The sequence below is a fragment of the Rhamphochromis longiceps genome, linkage group LG23 (genome assembly GCF_057381845.1).
Source record: "Rhamphochromis longiceps isolate RC_006_pf linkage group LG23, R_longiceps_female_GT1.1, whole genome shotgun sequence".
NCBI classification, from domain to species: Eukaryota; Metazoa; Chordata; class Actinopteri; order Cichliformes; family Cichlidae; genus Rhamphochromis; species Rhamphochromis longiceps.
Window position 1 is genome coordinate 24,017,394 of NC_140578.1, and position 22,161 is coordinate 24,039,554.

General features: G+C 41.6%; 1 protein-coding gene across 1 annotated transcript; it reads left to right on the plus strand.

The window, feature by feature from the left end:
* Positions 1 to 1,049: 1,049 nt before the first annotated feature.
* Positions 1,050 to 21,805, plus strand: mrps9 (mitochondrial ribosomal protein S9). The gene is made up of 11 exons (XM_085398700.1): positions 1,050 to 1,165; positions 1,487 to 1,672; positions 8,427 to 8,489; positions 9,822 to 9,852; positions 9,940 to 10,019; positions 16,574 to 16,659; positions 16,750 to 16,825; positions 16,911 to 17,079; positions 18,595 to 18,703; positions 19,555 to 19,724; positions 21,434 to 21,805. The coding sequence occupies exons 1-11, from the start codon at positions 1,079 to 1,081 to the stop codon at positions 21,523 to 21,525; spliced, it is 1,149 nt and encodes a 382-aa protein (XP_085254826.1). The 5' UTR covers positions 1,050 to 1,078; the 3' UTR covers positions 21,526 to 21,805.
* Positions 21,806 to 22,161: the final 356 nt, after the last annotated feature.

Below are 22,161 nucleotides of genomic sequence, written 5' to 3' on the forward strand. Positions count from 1 at the left end.
CTCTAAGCAGAAGAAAGAAGCCCAGTGGCTAGTGAGTGTCAGAACCACTGTCTAGGATGAGACAACAAACATCCTTGAGTACATCAGAGTACATCGAGCTGGACTGATAGCAGAGAGGAATGTCTGTCCTGAGTATGGCATGAAAATCCAGAGTTAAAAATGTGATATGCCCCCTCAGGGTGGTGAAGAATTACCATGCTAAGATCCTACTGGTCTTCCAGATACAGACAGACAAACTGATGATGGCTAACTAACCAGACATAGTAGTGGTGGAGCAGCAGAGGAAGACGGCCACAGTGATAGATAGTAGCTATACCAAGTGACAGCAACATCAGGAAGAAGGAACACGAGAAGCTGGAGAAAAACAAGGGCTCAGAGAAGAGCTCGAGAAGATGTTGAGGGTGAAGTTACAGTGGTCCCAGGGGTAATCGAAGCACTCAATGCAGTGACCTCAAAACTGGGTGAGTGGCTCCAGCAGATCCCAGGAACAACATCCGAGATCTCTGTCCAGAAGAGCGCAGTCTTAGGAACGGCAAAGATAAAGCACAGGACCCTCAAGCTCCCAGGCCTCTGGTAGAGGACCCGAGCTTGAAGAATAAAGACCACCCTTTTTATACATATATACACAAACAGCTGATAATCATCTTCAAATAATGTCAATTTTACAGCCTGAAATACAAACTACTGACCTAAATTTCTTATTTGTTTGGCACAGTTTTCAGGTCTACACTTTATTCCCTTTGCTAAAATTACTTATGCCTCACTCATACTATCAGCATCTAATTCTTGGTGGGATGTATATTATGCCATATTTTCAGGGGTAATTCTTCTAAAATTGTAAACTGTAAAGACACCAGCAACATTCATCTACATACATAAATCAGGACATTGTTTTAAACAGAAAAGGGCTGCAAAGAAACTAAAACAAACTCCTGATTTTAGAATTTACACTTCTAATAACGTTGTTGTTGTTGTTTTATTAAGCGGACAGAGTTTATTTTATTTTATTTTTACGGATTACCGCACGTGTTTCTGACGTAGACAACTTCCGCCTCGGACGTCACCGCTGTCAGCAAAGATGGCGGCGTCCTGTGTGCGGACCGTGGGCTCGTTTCTGGGGAAATGTATGACATGCAGCTCGAGTATAAACACAGTCGCCACGCAGGTAAGCCAACAGGTAGAATTAACGTAGCGTGTGACATTTTAACGCGTTATTTCACCTTTAACGCACGCGAATATGTTTAAATAAAGGACGAAACTTCCTCGTCCTTGAGTTAGCGGCTTCTAGCAGGGTTTGTTAGCCAAATCTCCGCTGACGGATATTTAAATTAAGAACCTGTCACCACGTCTGTAGTTTCATGAATGTGCCACAGTCGTTGAGGTGATTTATGTCAGTTTACTGAGCTCTTAACTGTAATTCGGCTGTGTTATCGAGCTGCCCTGGATATTTGTCTGACAATAATGGCTCTTTTCCCCCCGTCCCCAGGTGCTGCTGAGCAGGCAGGTATGTGTGAGCTCTGCCCTGTGCAGGAAGAACCTGGCGGCCGCTGGACCGGAGAAGTTCACCCTGGAGTACATCCAAAAGCAGGTGGAGGAGTACGAAATCGGGAAACGCCACCTGGCCAACATGATGGGAGAAGATCCCGAGAACTTCACCCAGGAGGACATCGATGTAAGTTCGCTTTAATTAGAAAGAATTTGGAAGCAGCTTCTAAAGCATCACACATAGGCAGGATGCTTTATGTGGGAAATAAAGGATAAAAAGACGAGAACGGCGAGGTTTTCATGTGATTTTTTTTTGCACCATTTTAAGCTTTGAACTGTACATGACATAGTTGGGGATTTTCAGCACTTCTTTAGTGAGTCTTGAGTACTTGACAGTGGTGTTTGCAAAGGTATCTGCAATTGATGTAGGTCAGGAGCTGGCCTGGGCAGGGGTCACTTAATTTTGGCACTTGTGAAAAGAAAATATAGAAATATAACTGCAAATCAACAGAAAGCTGGCGTGAGTGAGTGATCTCATCTGGCTTGGAGTGTGAAAGTGATGTTTGTGTAGTATCTGAAATCTGCCCCAGCACTCTCCTTTCTTGTCTTTTCTCCTGCTACTGGGAAACGCAGGTGACCCTAGACTAGGGCTGCCACAAACAATTATTTTGATAGTCGACTAGTCACGGATTATTTTTGCGATTAGTCGACTAATCAGATCATGCATCCATTGGACGTAAAACGTACAGCTTATTGCATCAGCATGTGTCTGCTCTTATATAACTATCATTTGCTTAAAGCTTGAAGTGTTTAAGGTATGTGCTAACTAAAAATAAAGAGCAGATGATAGTTTATTAAGCTTTTATAGAAATTTGCAGATTGTCTCGGTGGAGTTTAATAAACTCAGCCGTCTGCTCCTTGCTATCTAAAATATAACAGGACACCGGAGTATATTCTCGAGCATCTCACACTTCTGATGATCAGTTGTCTGTTTGACGTTTATTCAGCTGTGTAAAAACTATAACTTTAATCTCAGACAAACTGATTTACTCAGGAACAAAACAAAAAACTGAAAAAAATCAAACAATAACATTTTTAAGTTATCTAAGTGACTTATATATCATGTTTAACCTGAGTAGTGAAAGACGGCGGTGGGTTTGAAAACGATTTGCTGGGAGGTTTTTCGCAGCTCTAGTGAGCCTTGAACCCCGGCTAGCTATCAAGCTAGTGGGTAACAGACGTCTCTGAAAACGTCAGAGCGCTTTTGAAAATATGTGGTGTCTTGATAAACTGAGCAGATATTTGAAGTTTACACAGCTACATTCTCGCCTGAAAATATATTAAACGTTTATTTTGTGACCCAGAAAGAATAATAAGAGTAATATTAAAACTAGCTAGCTGCCGCCATTGTTGGAAACTGAGCAGGGCCGCGCTATGAATTCTGGGATAGCTGGGCCACGAAGGATACACTCGACCCATCCTTCAAATCTGGGGAAAAGGAGGGCGCATTTTTCGGCTGCATTTGGAGGAGTCTTCGAATTTGGACGTAATCGGCCTACAAATGCGGCCTCAGGAGGATGCGGCCCTGAATTTGGACACAGCTACAATACCGGACACTGCTTCTTCTTCTTTGGGGTTTAACGGCAGCTGGCATCCTTGTACATGCAGTGCTGCCATCTTCTGTTTCAGTCCGTTATTACACAATTAAATCCTACTACTTATTCCTGCATCTTTCTTACAAAGCTTCAAACTAGAGCAGGGCGATATAACCAAAAATATTTATCACGATATACATTTGAAAATTTGCGATAACGATATAACTGACGATATAATTGACACTAGACAAAATACTTCACAACTCCACAACTTCATTAGTGCAAAAAACCCCATCAATGTATTTTCACTTAACACTAAGCTAGAACTTAACAGATTTTCGAGCGCCGTGTACGACATAAAATCGTTTCGAGGGAAGTAAACACAACCAGAATTCATACATAAGGCACACGGGATTATAAGGGACACTGTCGATTTTCAGAAAAATCAAAGGATTGATTTTAAGTGTGCCGTAGTTTCCAAACAACACGGTAATAACGACGGCCCGCTAGCATGCGCTATCAAAAATAGTGCTTTGTTGTGTATCTGACGGACGAAAGCTAAACCAGTTCCACACCACTGAAGTTGCAGCATTTTTACAAACCAATTCTGGTTCATCCGTTTCATTCAACGATCCACTTTCGCTCTTTTCATTCTGCGTCGCCGCCATGTGTGTATGTAAACAAAGGCACTGCGCATGCACGTTTTACCCATATTCTATCGCAATATTTCATTTTCCTATCGTTGCCCAAAATTACACCAGTATTACCGTGAACGGTATGATATAGCCCAGCCCTACTTCAAACGACGCGTCGACTATTAAATTAGTTGTCTCCGATTTTGATAGTCAACGTAGTCGTGACTAGTCGACTAATCGTGGCAGCCCTACCCTAGACAAAAGGCTAATCCTCACATCTAAGATTACAACAACCACCCTGCAGCCACACTTACTGCTGAACTACACACCTGCTGATGTCTCCTCGTGCTCTGTGTTTCCTGCTGCCATCTTCAACAGCCAGTCTTTTAACCTTTTTACACCCAGTTTTAAATGAGCGTAATGCCATCTCGTTTTGGGCAAAACTGCAGTCTTAGACCCAGATCTTTGCTTACCGTCCATCTGACATTTTCTTTCACTAAAAAGTGTCTAATCCCATTTGGATATGTGATCCCAGCTAATGAAGCGATTGAGTTTAAGGGACTGTACGTATGGCATTTGCTGACGTTCACTATATTAAATTGTGGAGTCTGTTTATTTTTTCCCACCTCTCTAGACATTAAAACCTCCAGATCCACTGAGCAGATGACATATTTATATCACATCTCAGTCAAATGCTCAGAAAGCCACTAAATGTGGATTAATACGCCACTAAAAAAAGTCCCAAACAAACTGTGGTTGACTCCTGTTTGTTTGAATTTCCTTTTTAGGAACATTTCTGTAAATTAAAAACAATAAATTTTGGAGTCTTTAGCAGTGAACAGTGAGCTGTAAATCTCTGAAATGCTGAGTTTGTGCGGCAGTGTAGATTCCTACTGTAGCATGGTGGCTTTGAATCCACCGTAGGCCATCTTTGGTATGTCGTTCCCCCTCACACCATCCTATCTGGCATTGCAGGCAGAAGTTTGATGCGTTTAAAGCCTCCACTCTTTGTCAGCATCATTAGCGTCATTTGGCTCCACGTGCAGCAGGCAGGTGTGGCCGCGTCTGTCTAATCCACTGCATCATTGCTATTAGCAACGCCCTTAAATGCACCCAAAGCTTGTTTGTGATTTTTCTTTTTTTTGGCAATACATTAGCCCTCACTGCTCTAACCATTTAGCTCGATTTCCCACCCGTCCCTCGTCCAGTCCCCAGTGCCCCTCACAAATAATGAAGTGAGCTGTTTGCGCCAGGCTGTGAAAGCCGAAGCGACGGCCAGCAGCCTGGACTTGGATGCGTGGAGGGAAAGAGGAAAATTTGGGAGGACTGCAGAGGTGCATAGTGGGGCACCTGAGAAATCCCTGCGCTCCAGTTTGGAGTCCAGACTCTTCAGGTGTGACGGTGATAAAGACCCGGGGAAAATCAAAAGGATGTTTGCAGCCAGGAGGAGGAATTAATACAGAGCGCAGACCCAGAAAGGCCCAAAAAATCTCAGATTTTTTTTATTTATTTGGTTTTTTTTCTTTGTTCTGGGACTCTGGTGACTTTTTGAGCCAAATTTACTTGCAAGTAAACGAGCACTGAAACAGTTAGACAATATTTAATAGATTAATCATAAATAAATGAAACATTTTTAGGGAACTGTTTATAAAGTGCTTAGAACATTATCAGGTTAAACAAAGGCGAATAAAAGATGATTTCTGATTTTAGAGGTAATAAGGAGGCTGAAAAAAGTGTCACTAACTGCAGTTCCTCTAATGGCCACGAGGCTGCTTCCGATAGTGGGTCAATCCCCACATCATGTTAAAATTTCCAACTAGGCTAGCTTCTCCCTTCATAGCAACTGTATAACTCATACATATGAATACAGATAAAGCTTAACTGCCATTAAAAAAAAACATTCATGAAGTTTGTGCTTTAGTTTTGGTCGCGTTCTTGTTAGCGATGATCACAATTTTTGAATATTCAGTCATTAAATTATATATAAATTGTCCATGCAGCTATTTATGATCTTGAAGCTCATAGTTTGCTTGTTTTTAACTGGTTCCTGCTAAGATGTAACACACTGCTACAACCAAAAGGCGGCAGTAGTGTACCTACAAGCTGTTACCGGTAAGAACTGAAAAACAAAAATAAAAGTATGTACCAGTTAGAGATTATCTGCTACTGTACAAACTATATTTGAAAAAATAAAGGGAAATTGGGTCTACCATAGGCAGTAGGATTCCATCTTTTATATACAGTCTCTGGTCTTTAGTCTTTAGAAGCTGGAACTTGAAAAAATTTGTCTTATTTAGCTAAACTGATTTTTGAAAAAATTATACATTTGAGTACATTTGTGGCATCTCATGCAGCTGTGATAGTGTTAGTCGAGTAAACCTATATTAAACTGGCTGCATTGGGGGGGAATCCAGCACAGGACCCTCCCAGAACTGGAAGGCTGCTGAGTGCAAATATAATAGTTAAATATGAATTTCTGTCTTTGTATTTTTTTATCACAATTAATTGCTGTATTATTAGAAACTGGTTTCATGTAACGGACAACTTGACTCCATTCAGTTGTCAAGTCGGCTGTTATGGCAACTTTTACGGCAGGTTTCAGCAAGTGTTGAATTGTTTGACAATCTCAATAACTGAAGTGAGACAACTTTATCTTATTGGATAAACAGATACTGGCAAAGTCTAACTTTGAGAACATTATTTGCAGTACCTTACTTTCCGCACTACAAGGCGCACTTAAAATCCTTTAATTTTCTCAAAATCGACGGTGCCCTTTATAATCCGGTGCGCCTTAAGTATGAATTCTGGTTGTGCTTGCTGACCTCGAACTGATTTTATGTGGTACACAGCGCTCAAAAATCAGTCAGAAATGTTTTAGTACGACTTTGGTAAGCTATGAAGCCGCACTGCTTGATGGATTGTTGGAGCATTATGGCTATTGTAGTCAGGAGCCTGGCAGAGTAATCTGGGTCAAAAAACCGTCCTCTTCAGGTCCCGTTGCTGCTTTACCAGGTGTAACAATTAAGTTTAACATCCATGAAAACAGAATTTATGAAATTCAACAGAGTTAGAAGTTAGCAGGAAGTTAGCTCGCTAGCTTCTACCTAAACATGATATAGCATGTTCTGACTGAGAGATATCTGAAAGAATTCAAACTTACAGCTCTGCCATCACTTCCAACATAAATGAAGACAGAAAACTGAACAGCAGTGACTTTTTTAGGGTTGCTGAAGTTGGGCTAGCTGGTATATAATGATGTGCTACGCCATCGCTAGCGACACAGCTACGTTAGCATAACATAAACACAGTCAAGCTGGAGGACGAATGCTAACCTTTTTCCACTCAATAAAAGTCAACGGGAGACCTCACCAAATGCAATCGCATGGCAGGATGCTGTAAACAGACCAAACTTCAGTCAGGAGAACAACTGAGATAATCCATCCACAATATGAGGTTAGTCATTAATATACTGCAACAACATGGGAATAGAGCAGCTGTGAGAGAATTCAGCATTGGTGAATCAATGGCACAGAGGTGGAGGAAGCAAGAAGAAAAGGTTGACTAAAGTGTGAGGTATCTGACTGTTTTGTTTCACTTAATGCGCCTTGTAATCCGGTGCGCATTGTGAATGAAAACAGACCGTTCATTGACAGTGCGCCTTATGGTCGTGAAATACGGTATATATTATTGCAATACTCGAAATATTACAAAATGTTAAAAAATCTCACAGATATTGAATCGTGCAGTGAATTTGTGAAGTTTTGAATCTTCACTCGTGGTTTTGTAGGTTTAAAATAACTCTGTTCATCTTCGTCTTTGATCTTTTCCTCCACTACTGTCTGTCCTGTTGCAGCTTCCTATTTCACCATGAAGTAAAAAAAAATATCTTTGTGCGCTGTGGCTCTGCTAAGTCGTCTTTTCCCCTCTGTCACTCCGTCTTTCCCCCCTCGGGGAGCTCTTCCACATCTCTGTCAACTCTCTGGGGACACACAGGTGCGTCTTCATCTGTTCCTCGTCTTTCCCTTTTCCTCCTCCTTTTATTTTTTTTTCCTACCCTTTAACTTCTCCTCACTTGTCTTCCTCTTCCTGCCTCTCACAGCTTTAGCGCAGACATTTCCCTCGACCGGCCCCCTTTTTTCTTCCTACTTTTCCGTCGTTTTGACAACCTTAAAGGCAGCAACCTGCTCTCTCCCCGCAGCACCTGCTGCCTCGCTAATTGAACCGACAGAGAGAGCAGGACAGGAGGAAGAGTGCAGAGATGGTGGGATGAAGAGGGAGAGAGATGAGCAGGCTGTCTTGATGAGGGGCCTTTCTTCCCTCACACACACATTTCCAATGCCATCTGTAGCCCTGCTAATAACACACACAGCAGAGGATGAACTCGGAGTGAACTGTTAGACATCCACAGTGTCCTCTGTTCGCTGTCAACAAAGCCTAAACTTGTGCCTTTTCATGCTTGTTTTCTCCTCTAACTACACACACACACACACACACACACACACACACACACACACACACACACACACCTTGCTCGCCTTTCCTTGAACCCGCAAGCAGCTTGCGCCTCTTACTCTGTCACTTTGTTGGTGTGACCTCTGTTGTGTGGACATGTCAGCGTTGTCATAATGTGCCATCATCTCTCAAACTGCCATCTCCTTTTATTTATTTATTTATGTATTTGTTTGTTTGTTTCTCTGTCTTTCGCCCACAGAGAAGCATCACGTACCTTTTTCCCTCCGGCCTGTTTGAGAAGACAGCTCGGCCGCTCATGAAGGTAAGACTGCACGGTTTAATTTACTTGTTGGTTAAGCGTTTCTCTTTTTTCCCCTATTTACTTCCATTAACCTGTCGTGGCAACACCTTTTAAATTAGGCTATTGCTTCAAGGCTTTTTCACATTGTCAGGAATCTCTGTTTAAACAAAACAAAAGACAAAAATTGAATTTTACAAAATGATAAAATGCTCTGGTGAAAATTCTCATCTTTGTGTTGTTTGGGTCGGTTTCAACCCATTTATAATATGAGACTATAAAACAATAATCAGTGCCAAAACTGAAATCATAAACATACTGTGAGGTCACTAACACTGTCAGAGAGAAGTTAGGGGTTTCCCTCTTTACCTGTTTGTCTCCTTCCCTGAACAAACAGCCCCCTTTATCCCCACTGCTCCAATCTAAACGTCCACATGAAAAGGTACAGACATGTAAGGCATGTGCAGACCAACTCGGTTTAGTCGCTAGCTTTCACAGTACACATCTCCAGTTTGTAGCATGCAAAAATAAGCAGATTTACAATAAGCCAAGCTGTGGTTCATCATATCTGGACACAAAACATTAATATGGATGAGCCAGTTTCTGTGGAGGACGACGATGTAGATGATCAACCAGTGGACACAGATACGTCTGATTTTCTTTACCATCTATGATCTTGGACAAGAACTTCTCAGGAGGACACGTTCCATGGTGGGCACAATAAAAAGAAAAACAAAAATAAAATCTGAACTGGGACAGGGCTCCACTTTCTTCAAAACCAGTTTTTGTAGACGCCAGCACTGTTGTTTCATATTGTCCCAATTTTTTTTTTTGCCCTTTTCTTAAAGGAAATATGTAGTTGAAATATTAAAATAGAAAAGAACAAATGAAACAAATTTAGTTTAAAGATGGTCTGTTCAATTTACCTGGTTTTTTGTTTTTGTTTTTGTCCTTTTTTTAAAGATTGAAAGGGATGTAAAAAACAAACAAAAGAAGCTTAGTGCTGAGTAATTTCTCTAATGTTGGTGGGTCTACAGTGGAAACACAAGCAGCAGTTTGATGGAACGCATCAGTTCTGGTGCTTTTATGATGAAATGTCCTTGATCTTTTCAGTTTGACCTCAGGTAGGTTGGTAAATTGTCTCGTTCACTGTGGTCACCAGTATAAATATAAACATCACAAGCACAGGTACTTGTCTGGTACATCAGTGAGTTTGAGGGGTAAACAGAAGCAAAAGATGGTTCCTGAGTAGAGCTCAGGAGTGGTGGCTTTTAAAGCTCTACACATCACCAGTTGTTTGATTTTATTTATTTGGGTTTTTTTTTTTTACTGAAACAAATCTGTTTTTATTTCCAGCATCCTGATGAAATCTTTCCCAAGCAAAGAGGTATGTAAATCTGCTCCTGAATGCATTTTTTATTCATTTTTTTTAACTGAGGGTTTCCAGAGCTGATTCATTTTCCTCTCCATAAAGCTGTCCAGTGGGGAGCAGACGGGCGGCCCTTTCACTTCCTGTTTTACACTGGCAAGCAGTCCTACTACTCCCTCATGCATGTGAGTACGGCAGTACAGCTGGAGCAGCGAGCAGCGCTGTCAGTTAAACCTTCATCCCCCTCAAATCCCCAGCTCTTCCTCACCTGCTCCCTCCCTGCTTCCCGCACCCTCGGGTCATATCCTATTCAGACAGAGTGAGTTGAAAGAAGACGGTGCCGTTCCCTGGAGGAGCAGCGAAGTCAGATCCTCTTTTCCACGCAGCGGTGTGAGGGAAGAGGTGGGAGAATAGAGGGAGGTGAGGCGAGCAGGAGGTCAGAGGTAGTCCAGCTTAACATGCGAATCTCAGGGGGGAACCTGCTGCAGAGATGGAGGCTTATTTTCACCTGTTTGGATTCATGTTGAACCTTTTGAGGTCATCTTTCATCTGTCATACCGAAGGTTTATCTGTGTACCATGAATTTACAAAACATAGTACCAACAGTAGTTTTTATTTATGTTTTTATGGCATATCCTTGAGTCTGTTTCTGTACTTACAGTCTGAGGTCAGGACTAACCCACAATCTGCTGCACGACTTCCTGTTCTTCTTGTAGCTGAAGATATTTTTTATAGCCCTGCATGAATGTAATTTTTTTAGCTGGTTTTCAAACTGCAGCAAAAGGTTGTTTTTGTAATATAGGCTGCATGTCACTAAGAGATGTAGTTTCATAGCTCACATTTAAATGCAGTTCTTGTCAGCTGATGTAGTTGTTGGAAAACACTATGAACTTAAGTATTTATAGTATATATATTATATTTATTTCCCTGCTTCAGCTGCCATCAGACAACTTCTTCCACCAAGGAAGTAAAGCTGTTACACTACACCAGATGCCACGTCATGTTATTCGCAAACTGTTATTTATGACTTGATTGGTTAGTTTTTCTTTTGTGTGGAACTGAAACCAGCGCGTTAAAACTGAAAATCTGGATGTAGCTTCCCAGTCTACGTCCACACATAAATGGCATTTTGGATCACTGAAAATTGAGCTTTGGAAAAACTCCGGCCAGGGTGCAGATTTTCAAAAAATTGTGCGCTCTGTTATTGTTTGTGGGCTTTTGATTGGCAAACATTTCTTCACGGTGAGGGTTGCATCATTACCTGTTGGTTTTGTACACTCTTGACCGTCCTTAATGTTTTGCTTTTTGACATAGACTGAGATATGTTTTCAAAATGAACACAGAAAAAACTTTTCTGGATGATTTTTTTTTTAAATGATTTTTTAAATTCATCCAGCCCGAGGATTTATATCAGTCAACCATTTGGATTTTATGACTATAAAGCATTTGAATATGAAGGGTAGTTCCCGGATACTTTTAGGGGACCTTGTAAATCTTGTTAATATCACGCATTTAGTTTTGTCACTGTTTAAAACAAGTTTATGTGCAATAGCAGATTTCTAAAATTTATCAGAAGCCAGCTGCAGATTTGCAATGGTCAGATCAAGGGAAGAGACGGTGGCATATGAAATGGTGTCTTCTGCATAAAAAATTGCGGATGACAGAGATAATATTGTGTAAAGAATAAATAAAAGAGGTCCAAGAATGGATCCCTGTGGAATACCTAATCACCCAGCCCCCAAATCTCAGCAAACAAAACTAATGGAGGATTTTATTTTTGTTAGGGCTCTTGAAGACTTGTGAAGACTTTTAGCACAAAGGAATTCACAACACTGTGACAGTTTTGGGTTTGGTTGTTTTTTGCTTTGTTTTTTGGGGGGGTGTGTTGTACCTGAATATCCGTCTGTTGTGTAGGTATTCATTGGTCAATATTGGCATTTCGATAATAGTTTTGTACATCTTCAGCTTTTAATCTAAGCAGTGAGCATCACATGTCATTTTCCTCCAGTCTTAGTTATCAGGAATGGGACTTGCTAAGAACACGGACATTCCTGCTTCTGTTGCTCTCAGGCTGTGCACCGTGTGACAGAATAAAAGTACTAGAGCTTTTGTTGCATCTAACTTTCCCCCTCGGTGATTATTTTACATTTAAATACAGCTGAAATCACAGCACAGACAGCCATTATCTTTAATTCAAGTCTGGGGTGATTTCCTTACCTGATGTCGCAGTTATATAATCAGACACAAGCCCACCTGCAGAGGTTTATTGTTTAAGCTAATTACAGACTCTATTTTCTTCATGTGGAGATGTTTATCATCTCACCTCTTCAACTTGACATTGTGCGTTAGTTTGCCTCGTTGTTGCAAACTTAACAAATTTGCCACTGGGTTTTGCAACTTTTTATATCATTTTAGCAACTTTTCTTTAAATAAGCACATACACAGTCACAGGCTGGCTCACTGACCTTTAACATTGTGTTGTTCAGTCAGTCTGTCCGTGTAAACAGAAGGCAGTCGAGGCTCCAATCTTGGCACCCCAGTGCTGGCTTTCAGATCCTTAATCGTAACTCTTTCCCCCGTAAACACAACATTTGGTGACCTCCCTGCACCCTTAATGAGGAGTTTTGACACCTCATTATATCTCAATAAAGATTTGGTTTTCACACCATTAGAATAGGTTGAGTTTTTCCAAGGGTAGCTCCGTACTCCGTAAGCAGACACCACCCTCACTAACTTCTGATGCACCCGGGCATTTTGTTCTTTGAGCAGGCCTGAAATATGACAGAAACTGCTCAGTTCAGGCTTTCAGGGGGCACCAATTAGCACTTACATACATACTGATTCTCATTCCCCTCATCCTCTTCTGTCTGTGTCTGTGTACATGTGATGTTTGAGGGTGGCTTTGGGATCGGCTTAGCCTAAGCACCCAGACCTGCTCTCTGGGTGCTTACTAAACATACCAAACAGGACCTGTCTTCCTGTCTTAGGTTCATCTACTGCAAATCTCAGAGAGTTCGAATATCAGTGGTCACCAATAGTCAGACCAATATTTAAATTTGAAGTCAAGGTCAGAGGTCAAGTTTTCTGAAAATCATGTGAACACGGTGACTCCAGAAATGAAATATACAAACATTTCAAGCCTCTTAAAGTGAAGATGAACCGTACACTGGTGTTGAGACCACAAAAGAGGGAAAATTTAAAAACTACTACAACAGAAAGTAAACGCACATCAGCAGTATATCCAGACTCCACTAAGAAAAATAATTTCAGGGCATTTTTGTCCTGCAGTGCCGAGATCATTTGTATTAAAAATAGATCAAATGATGTGTTTGGCCTGTGTAATAGCAAAACAGCCGTTTGAGACAAAGATACAAACACAACAGAATTTTAAAACCCTTTTGATTGGAATAAACGGTGTAGTTTTATTTTTTTATGTCCAGGATTCGAGTCCCATCAAAGGTGTCTGGTTGTCAGGCTTTGTCCCGCTACGGGGAAGACCTCCTCCTCGGGGATTTGGAGGGAAGCAGGGCTGGGCGATGAAGAGGAGGATGAGTGGGGCAGATGAGCAGGCACACCGTTCACGCTTGTTCTTCTGTCTGATTGTATCTGCAACACAGAGAAGGAGAGAGAGAAGAGGGGGATGATATGTGAATATTTGTCCCCACACACACACACATCGTTTTGCCCTGCAGCTGTAATCTGCACCCCCTGCTGTGGGTTTAAATAGGTATGTCAGACATGTCTGTCTTTCCCGTCCTTCCCATCCTTTGCCCTTTACCCATCGTCTCGCTGTCTCACAAGCCCCGGGAGCGTTGCCAGGAGGGGGCAGTGGCGTGTAAAGAAGCAGCCTTCGTGCTCGGCTGCTCTCCTCTCAGCCGGCGTGGCACATTAACCTGCTCGCTGCTCCGCTGAACCCTTTATGGCCACAACTCCAGGGAGGCCCGAGAACTCGCCTTCCTTTTCCACACGAAGACCGAATAAATGCTGTTAGTTAATGCCTCGTTCTCACGTAGCCGGAGCTCTGAACGTGCATTTGAAGAGCCTTTATTGACTGTCTGTCTCTGTAACAGCCTCAACTTAAATGTATCCAGATACTGGCCCACTACTCCGCCGCCACCTCCTTTCATCCCGCCAATCCATGCGAATTATTCCTCGCCATTGTAGGAGCCAGTGTTTGCACACGTGTAACTCAAGCTGCCTTCTCCTCTCGCCTTCTTTTTTTCTGATTTTTCTATTACTGTATTTTTTTTTCTTTTTGTAAAGAAAATTGGTTTTTCCTTGATGTTTGCTTGATTTTCTTTTTCTCTCCTCCTCCCGTACCCCTCTGTCGCTGGTCAGAGTGGCAGCGGATTAGGCACACTCTATCAAGAAGGAATTAAACAAACATCTGGTGAATAATTGACTGGGAAATGAGTTCTCACCCAGGCGCTGTGTGGCTAAGGTGGGGTGGGGGTGGGGACTGCCTCGGGGACGTGACCAGCATGCCCACCCTCTCCTCCTTCTCTTCCCCCGATCTTACCCTACCGTCTGTCTGCCTTTCTGTCTGTGTCCGTCGCCATGACACATTCTCCCCAGGTTACCCCCAGCGCGGCATTGATCCGCCGCTCAGCGAAACTCTAGTGTCGGGTATTTAACTCCAGATTTTTTTTGCTCCTTCCAGCTCTGCTTCAGTTGTGCAGCACAGTTGCCGAGGTCAATTTTACTACACAATACATGAGCAAATGCATCATGACATTACAAACTGACTGAAATTAAACTGTAAAGAAAACTAATAGAAAATTAGTAGAAAAATAGAAAAGAGTTTTTATCCTTTAAAAGTGTTTAGTTGTAATCTGCTTTTATTCTCATTATTTTTAGTTTTTTTTCCACTAAAGGCTGATATGAAGTTCTTTATTTTCAGTTTCTCAACAAGGCTGCAAAGAAATTAGCATCTTTTACACTAAAGTCTTGAACTGTCTGGGTCTTTAACTCTACGCTCACTGGTCAATTCATTAGTTACAGCTTCTTTGGAGAGGAAAAACCCAACAATTAAATGGCCCCAATATGAGCAAGAACCTGGCGACTGTGGGAAGGAAAAACTCCTAACAGAAGAGAAACTTCCTGCAGAACCAGGCTTGGGGAGACGCGGCCATCTGCTGCGACCAGTAGGGGTGACGAGAGTAAGACAGGACAAGAGACACACTGTGGAAGAGATTAATAATGACTAATGATTAAATGCAGAGAGGTGTATAAAGAAAATATCCTCCAAACCATTACACCAGCAGCAACCTGAACTATTGATATAAGGCAGGATGGATCCATGCTTTCATGTTGTTTGTACCAAATTCTGACCCTACCAACTGAAACTTGCAGAAGAAATCCTGATTCAGATCTGCAAAACGTCTATTGTCCAGTTTTGGTGAGCCTGTGTGAATTATAGCCTCAGTTTCCTGTTGTTAGCTGACAGGCATGGTCCTGTGTGGTCTTCTGCTGCTGTTGAGATGCTCTTCTGCACACATTGGTTGTAACGAGTAGTTTCTTGAGTTACTGTTGCCTTCCTATCACATGGAAACCATCATTTTCAGCTGACCTCTGATGTCACCGGGACATTTTCTCTTTTTCAAACTATTTTTTTTGTAAACCCTGGAGAAGGTTGTGTGGGACAATCCTAACAGATCAGCAGTTTCTGAAATACTCAGACCAGCCCATCTGGCACATGTCTAAAGTCACTTAACAATGATTCAGTTTGACGCTGAGGTGTCTTAAACTTGCAACTCTGGTCACAGGAAGTAGTCTGTGTAGAAATCCATGTGAAAATGAGCCTCCAATTATGGCCTCAGTAAACTCTTTACTGATAAAGCTATGGTCTCAGTCTCTTGTTTGAAGACTTATTTAGTAGAGCATGAGGTTTATTTCATAAGCATAGAGTCAAAAAGAAGGATGAAGCTTCAGGGCGTCACTTGTGACGTTTAGGTTTAATTAAACAAGATGTTGACAAAGAAATCTGTACCTCATCCATCTTTTATTGTGCAGAAATGATCAGTAACTGTACACAGAACATTCAGACTTTGACTTTCATGCTTTCAATGAGTTAAATGAGCAAGATTGTGCCAAAAATCAGCAGCGGGCGATGTAGGTGTAAAAGCTGTTAGCAAAATAAAGAGCAGTGAATCAGTGCTTTATGATCATGTCACAATGATTTCTTTCTAAAGCACAAATCAACCCTCGTACACCCCTGCGCTGCCCTGCCAGAAGGTGCTGTGCGGATGCAGCCAATCAGCAAGGTTTAACCGTTCCTCTGTGGCCACAGAGAAGAGAGTCAGACAAGTGCTGTGGTTATTTTCATAATCCTTTTGGCGCTTTAGACTTTAACAGAAGGAAGAAAAACAGCTGCCTGAAGGAGGGGAAAAGACTTCCTGGGAATGAAAGTTACTTCCTAAACAGAAGAAAGGGCTTTTGGGCAGATCACTCTATTTCCATCACTCATTAGTTGTTCAGTCTATGAAATGGGTAAAATAGAAATGGAATGAAAACTGTTTCTCCTCTTCTGGTTAGAATACGGCTGAACTTTTTCTCGTTCTCGAGAGCTTTGGTTGGATTTTTAGGCCCCATGTCAGTGTTGATGTAGGGCTTAAATCTGACTGTGGAGGGCCAGGATGGGCAATGGAGAAAGATGTTCCCCTTAAAATCCCGTTTTCAACCCTGATTTGTGTTCAGTAAGATTTTTCTATAAGACTGAGGAAAGCTTTTGTTGTTTTAGGATCTTTATGGCAAAATCCTGAAAATCGAGAAGCACCAAGACCGTCTGAGGGCCAAAGGACTTTTCTCCCAGGATGCCCAGCTGATGTAAGAGGAGGAAGAGTCCACAATCAAAAGTCTTTAAAGCGGTTTTGGCAATTAGTTTTTTTATTTCGCATCTCTTCCTGTTTCCATTAGCTCTCTCGGCCCAAGCCGGTGGCTGACAAAGGAGGAGCTGGAACTGTTACTAGTGGAGACCATCTCTACTCATGATGTAGGTTTTATGCTTTTTGTCGTCCTATTTTGCACCTCTTTTGTGTCCAAGAGTTTGATTTGCATTTTTGTGCATTTGTCTTCAGTACGACCGTTTTATCAAGCTAATGGAGCACATGCTTTGCATGCCGTACAGCAGCACGGAGGAGGAGTTCGTTCAGCGATACCGTCGGCTGCTGGAGGCTCAGTCCTTGAAGCAATTGGTGCCACTGCTGGAGAAGGATGAAAATGGTGTGGCCTTCAGCACCGCGGAGGGTAGGTTCACAACAGCGATGTGTTTCTCAGAAGTCTCAGAAGTTTTGAAAATCGACCAAAAAAACAGTTTAACACAGAAAAGGAACCTCTCAGTTTAAGGCACGTTTGGTTGATTTCACCCTGGTATGTCCCTTTTAATGTGGCTTTTTGGGATCTGTACATGTGTACTAGAGGTCAGCATGCATATTCTGTATGGAAATAATGGCCACCCTCACCACCTGTTGTTTTCTTGTCATAGTGGAGCCAGTTGACCAGGCACAGCCATCACAAATGGATAAATTAGCAAGACCAAAACTGTTTTTGTAGCAAGACGTAAACACGTTAATCTGTGGCAGTCTGTGGAGATTCAGTTTTTGGTATTTCTGTCTTGGCTAAAACTCTGATAATGTGACAGTGTGAGCAGATTTAGCCAGGCTTAAAAACAAATGCAAATAATTTCATTGCACAGTTTTTGTGGAATTCAGAGTATTTGGGGGAAATTTAAAAAAAACAAAAAAAAAAACAGCATGATTTTATTGTGCTGAGCAAAGGTCTTGAGCCCCTCCTCAGTTCTTTATATTTTGCTTCCAAAGAGCCAGACTAGTGTTTTTTAAGTGCTCTTAAGCATTAGTTCTCCAGGCTCTCTGAAGATTCATTCAAACATTAAAAAAAGCTCTAGCTAAAGGGATGAACCAGTGTTGTTAAATTGTATCTTTAGGCACTTTTTTTTATTAGCAGCCTGTCACAAAAACACACAATTTGTACCCTTTTCTTTTGTTTAATCTCTGAAAAATTCCAAAGATAACACAGTTTAAGATTAAATAGTATCATTACACCAAAAAGGGGATTCTCAAACAGCTGTTAGCTAAAAACTTGGCATATCTCAGCATGGTGTGCAGGGTGTTCTTAAAAAAATCAAGGACACTGAACAATTGGAGGACAAAAGAAGTTTCTGGTCTAAAAAACTATTAGTAGATGAAATGTATCATGTCGAGTTGATGAGTATTAAGAATCAGAAAATAATCCAGCAAAGACCTGACACAGAACTTGAGAGATGCATCTGGACCTTCAGCTCATCATCTACTGCCATTCTTAAGGAAGGAAAACGGGGAGATAGGGCTGAGGCATCCCATATTACACAAGAATTGGACTAGAAATCAGTGAAAATGGGTCTGATGGAATTGTTTGGTTCAAAACATCATCAGTATGTACGGAGCAGGTCAGGAGAGAGACCACTGTAAGTGTCTACATCAAATAATCATCAGTCTGACACCTCCTGGGTATCAATTCCTTCTAATGTCTGATTGAGCCCATCAATGAGGGTAATTTCTGCTGAATTATCATGCTTCATGCCTCCCTCGCCTAAACAAAGTGTTTTGTTTTCTTGCTACATGCGAGACCAGGTAACTTCCTCCATTCCCAGTCATTTCTGGGATGATTTGGAAGGTTAAAAAAGGTAACCTTTGTAGTAAACTTGCAAACATGACACTCGTGTCTGAAGTAAAAAACCAGACTGTGTTTCATTGTCATTCTCAGGTCGGAGGAAGACATCAGACTCATCAGTGATCCTGCGGGACTGCGGCTCAGGACACATTACCGTCAACGGCCAGGACTACCTCCAATACTTCCCCGTGCTGCAGGACAGGTGAGGAGAGCAGCACGAAGGTTTCCACTCTGAGCAAATAAGCCTTTCCACCTCACAGCCTCTGCACTGCTTCATTCACAGATACCGTTTTCCTTAAAATGCAAGACGCGATGGGTTTTACTCTCCACCCTCCACCCCTACCTCTCCAAAAAAAAAAATTAAAATTAAAAAGCAGCTTTTTCACTCTTCACAGCATCGCCTCGTTTTTTATTTATCTCCTTGTGTAGTAAGTTAATTACACAGTTGAGTGATTGTGTGTGTGTGTGTGTGTGTGTGTGTGTGTGTGTGTGTGTGTGAGTGTGAGTGTGTGAGAGAGTGTGAGTGTGTGTGTGTGTGTGTGTGTGAGTGTGAGTGTGTGAGAGAGTGTGAGTGTGTGAGAGAGTGTGAGTGTGTGAGAGAGTGTGAGTGTGTGAGAGAGAATGTCCAGAGCTGGTGTTGTCACGCAGTGTGAGGACGGGGCTGTAATTGGAGCAGAGAGGTGACAATTGACTTTGTCAGCAGCTATGGGCCATTCAGCCTAAGACGCCATCCAGAACACAGACACTTTCTTTTTCTCACTCACACACACACACACACACTCTTATCCTCTTCCTGCTGAGTCAGAAGTTACTCTGTTATATGTGGTGGTGAGATTGTAAAAGAAGGCATTTCACAGCGCCGGGATCCTCTACGCTTGTCTGAAAAGTCACCCAACCAGACATTAAATTAGCTAAGCCTCCGCCGTTGATACCGCTATCTGTTAAATAGTGCACACTCCTGGTCTGCCCATTCAGCCACATTTCATTCTTTCACCTTATTATCTCTTGGTCATTTTCTCTTCTTCTTCTTTTTTTTTTAAAAATACCTCTCAGAGAGCAGCTGATGTTCCCGTTGCAGTTCATGGGCGTGCTGGGCCGCTTCAACTTGGAGTGTAAGGTGAGCGGTGGCGGCAGGTCGAGCCAGGCGGGGGCCCTGAGACTCGCCATTTCCCGTGCGCTGCTCAGCTTCCTGTCTGAGGGAGATGGGGAGGCGATGAGACAAGGTGGGTAGTTTTGCTTTGTTTTGTTTTGTTTGTATCTCCTACGGCAGCATCCTGTCTGAAAACTACTACCACTGATATACTTTTACAACTTGGGATTAAAAGAGTGCTCATTCACCAGCTTGTGCAGCTGGTTTTAAAAATCTTTGGTTGGATGGACATATCTAAGCGTGGTTTGCAGTGTGTCCTTAAAATATTTGAAGAACTGAACAAGACATGTAAAGCCTAAATAAACCGTATCTGAAAAGCATGTTCTTTAAGGTAGAGGGTCTAAAATCTCTGTCAGTAGATTACATATTACCTTTACTGGGTTCTGTTTTCCTAAGCATGGATTCGGGAAGTCTGGGGGTCTACTTGGGTCCCAGTCACGTAAAGTTTGTCGTCGGATGGTTAGTGCAAAGGTCCTGTTTGGTTTTTGTTACCGTGTAGACTTCTCCATAGAGAATTTACATTACACACTGACTTTAAAGCAGCATAACAGGAATGACTGCTTGGCCGTCGGGTCTGCAGCAGTCTGTTTGCAAACCTGAGGATAACCTAGGCTTTACCCCTCCCAATTAAGTGCACCGCCTTAGCTATGGCAGCTGCCATGTTTTAGTCAGCAAGGAGAGATCAACAATATTAAATTTAGACTGTACCCCATAAAGGCCACACCCGGTCGGCATGTTTCTACTGCTGTTTGTGTAAAAAGGGAAAACAAACAAACACATTTTGTAAACTGTAAATGAACATATTTGAATAATATCAACACTTAGCAATAAAAAACAGAGATGGTTACCCCGAGTCACTCAAGTCACCGTTCATCTGTAGCAAGAGTTCTCAGACAGCAAAGCAACTCTAGAAAATTTCCTGTTACTAAGCACAGCTGTATTTTGCCGTTGTTAGCCTCTGTTAGCTGATGCTAGTTTCACTGAGAACAAAGTTTCACTGAATTGCTGCATTCAGACACTTAGTTAATAAATTTTCATACTGTATGAGAGTTTGTCACAAGGAACTTGGGATTTTCAGGAGGCACGAGCCTAACATTAACTAGCATAATGTTAGCTTATAATCAGCTGTTGTTGTTTAGCCGGCTCGTTGTCACCAGGAACGGGAGGGTCACATGTCTAATCTGCTGACATTAAGTAATTGTGACAATAACGCAGAAAAGTGCCATCAGGTTTTGAATCTATCATGCAAGGAAGCATCTGATTGATAACATTTTTCAGCATGACAATGATCCCAAACACACTGGTAGTGCAGTAAAATCAGAGTTGTATAGAAAAACATACAGTGGAACACTATCAGTCATGAGTCGGACCTCATTATTGAAGCAGTGTAGGATCATGTTGACGGAGAACAGAACAAAGCACAGTATTTTCTCCAGAGTTTTCTTTCTTTTTTCTTTTCTTTTCTCAGCTAACCTTTTTTATTAGCCAACTATAATAAAGTAAAGTTATTTAGTCTTGAATTTATTGTGTAGTTTTTATCACCTCTGGTTTTCCTGAGACCACAAAGCTCCGTGACAGCTGGTTGTTTGCTGCTGTGTTTTTTGTTACTTAAACGTTACCGTGATCTTCCCTACCATAAATATTTATGTCACTCTCCAGTCTCATAAGGACTACTTGTGTTATGACATGCATGTACTAATGAACTAATAGATACATAAAAATTTACTCATCTGCGCCTGTGTTCAGTTATATTTCGTTCTTTTCATTTTTTTTTTTCCACAGCTGGTCTGCTGACCCCCGACCCAAGAGTGAGGGAGAGGAAGAAGCCTGGACAGGAGGGAGCACGACGGAAATTCACCTGGAAGAAGCGCTGAGGGGCGGATCAGTTCCACCTGAGCTTGGATATGAAACATTCAAACTGATTTCTGACATCAGTGAAACTGCTTTATTTTCTCTCCAGAGGCGATGCCACTCTGTCCTCTTTAAGCTCTTGGTGCCAAGTGCTATGCTTTCTCACATGGTTTTCATGATGCACCTGCTGCAGGGAGCTCCTTCAGCCACCAGATGGAGACATGTTATAAGAAATTCATAGTTTGGACTGTTTATCTGTACATCAATTAATAAATTAAAGATTTTCTATAAAATATAAATAAAGGTTGTGATATTTTGGCTTGTTTTTTTTTTTGTTTTTTTTTTTAATACAATTTAAACAATTTTCCTTTTTTTTTTTCTTTTCAAATACCTTCTTAGGTAGTAGGTTAGGTACCTATGTTCACCATAGTGTGAGATTATTTTATAGTAAATGTTAAAGACTCGAGGCTAATTTTTGTTTTTTTTGTTTTTTTTTTAAAGGCAGGAGTAACGATTTTACGGCAAACTGTGCAGTTTTTGAAGCAAAACTAAGAATTTTTTTTAGATTGAATCAAGTCAACTGTGGTGATGTGTTTAAAAAAAGTTTTTATATAAACAAATCTACTAATCAAATTAATCAAATAAAATATGCTGCCAAC

Coding starts and splice junctions, on each gene's coding strand:
- mrps9 (XM_085398700.1), top strand. CDS start 1,079: ATGGCGGCGTCCTGTGTGCGGACCGTGGGCTCGTTTCTGGGGAAATGT. Junction 8,490..9,821: donor CAGCTCGGCCGCTCATGAAG/GTAAGACTGCAC, acceptor TTTTATTTCCAG/CATCCTGATGAAATCTTTCC. Junction 16,826..16,910: donor AGACCATCTCTACTCATGAT/GTAGGTTTTATG, acceptor ATTTGTCTTCAG/TACGACCGTTTTATCAAGCT.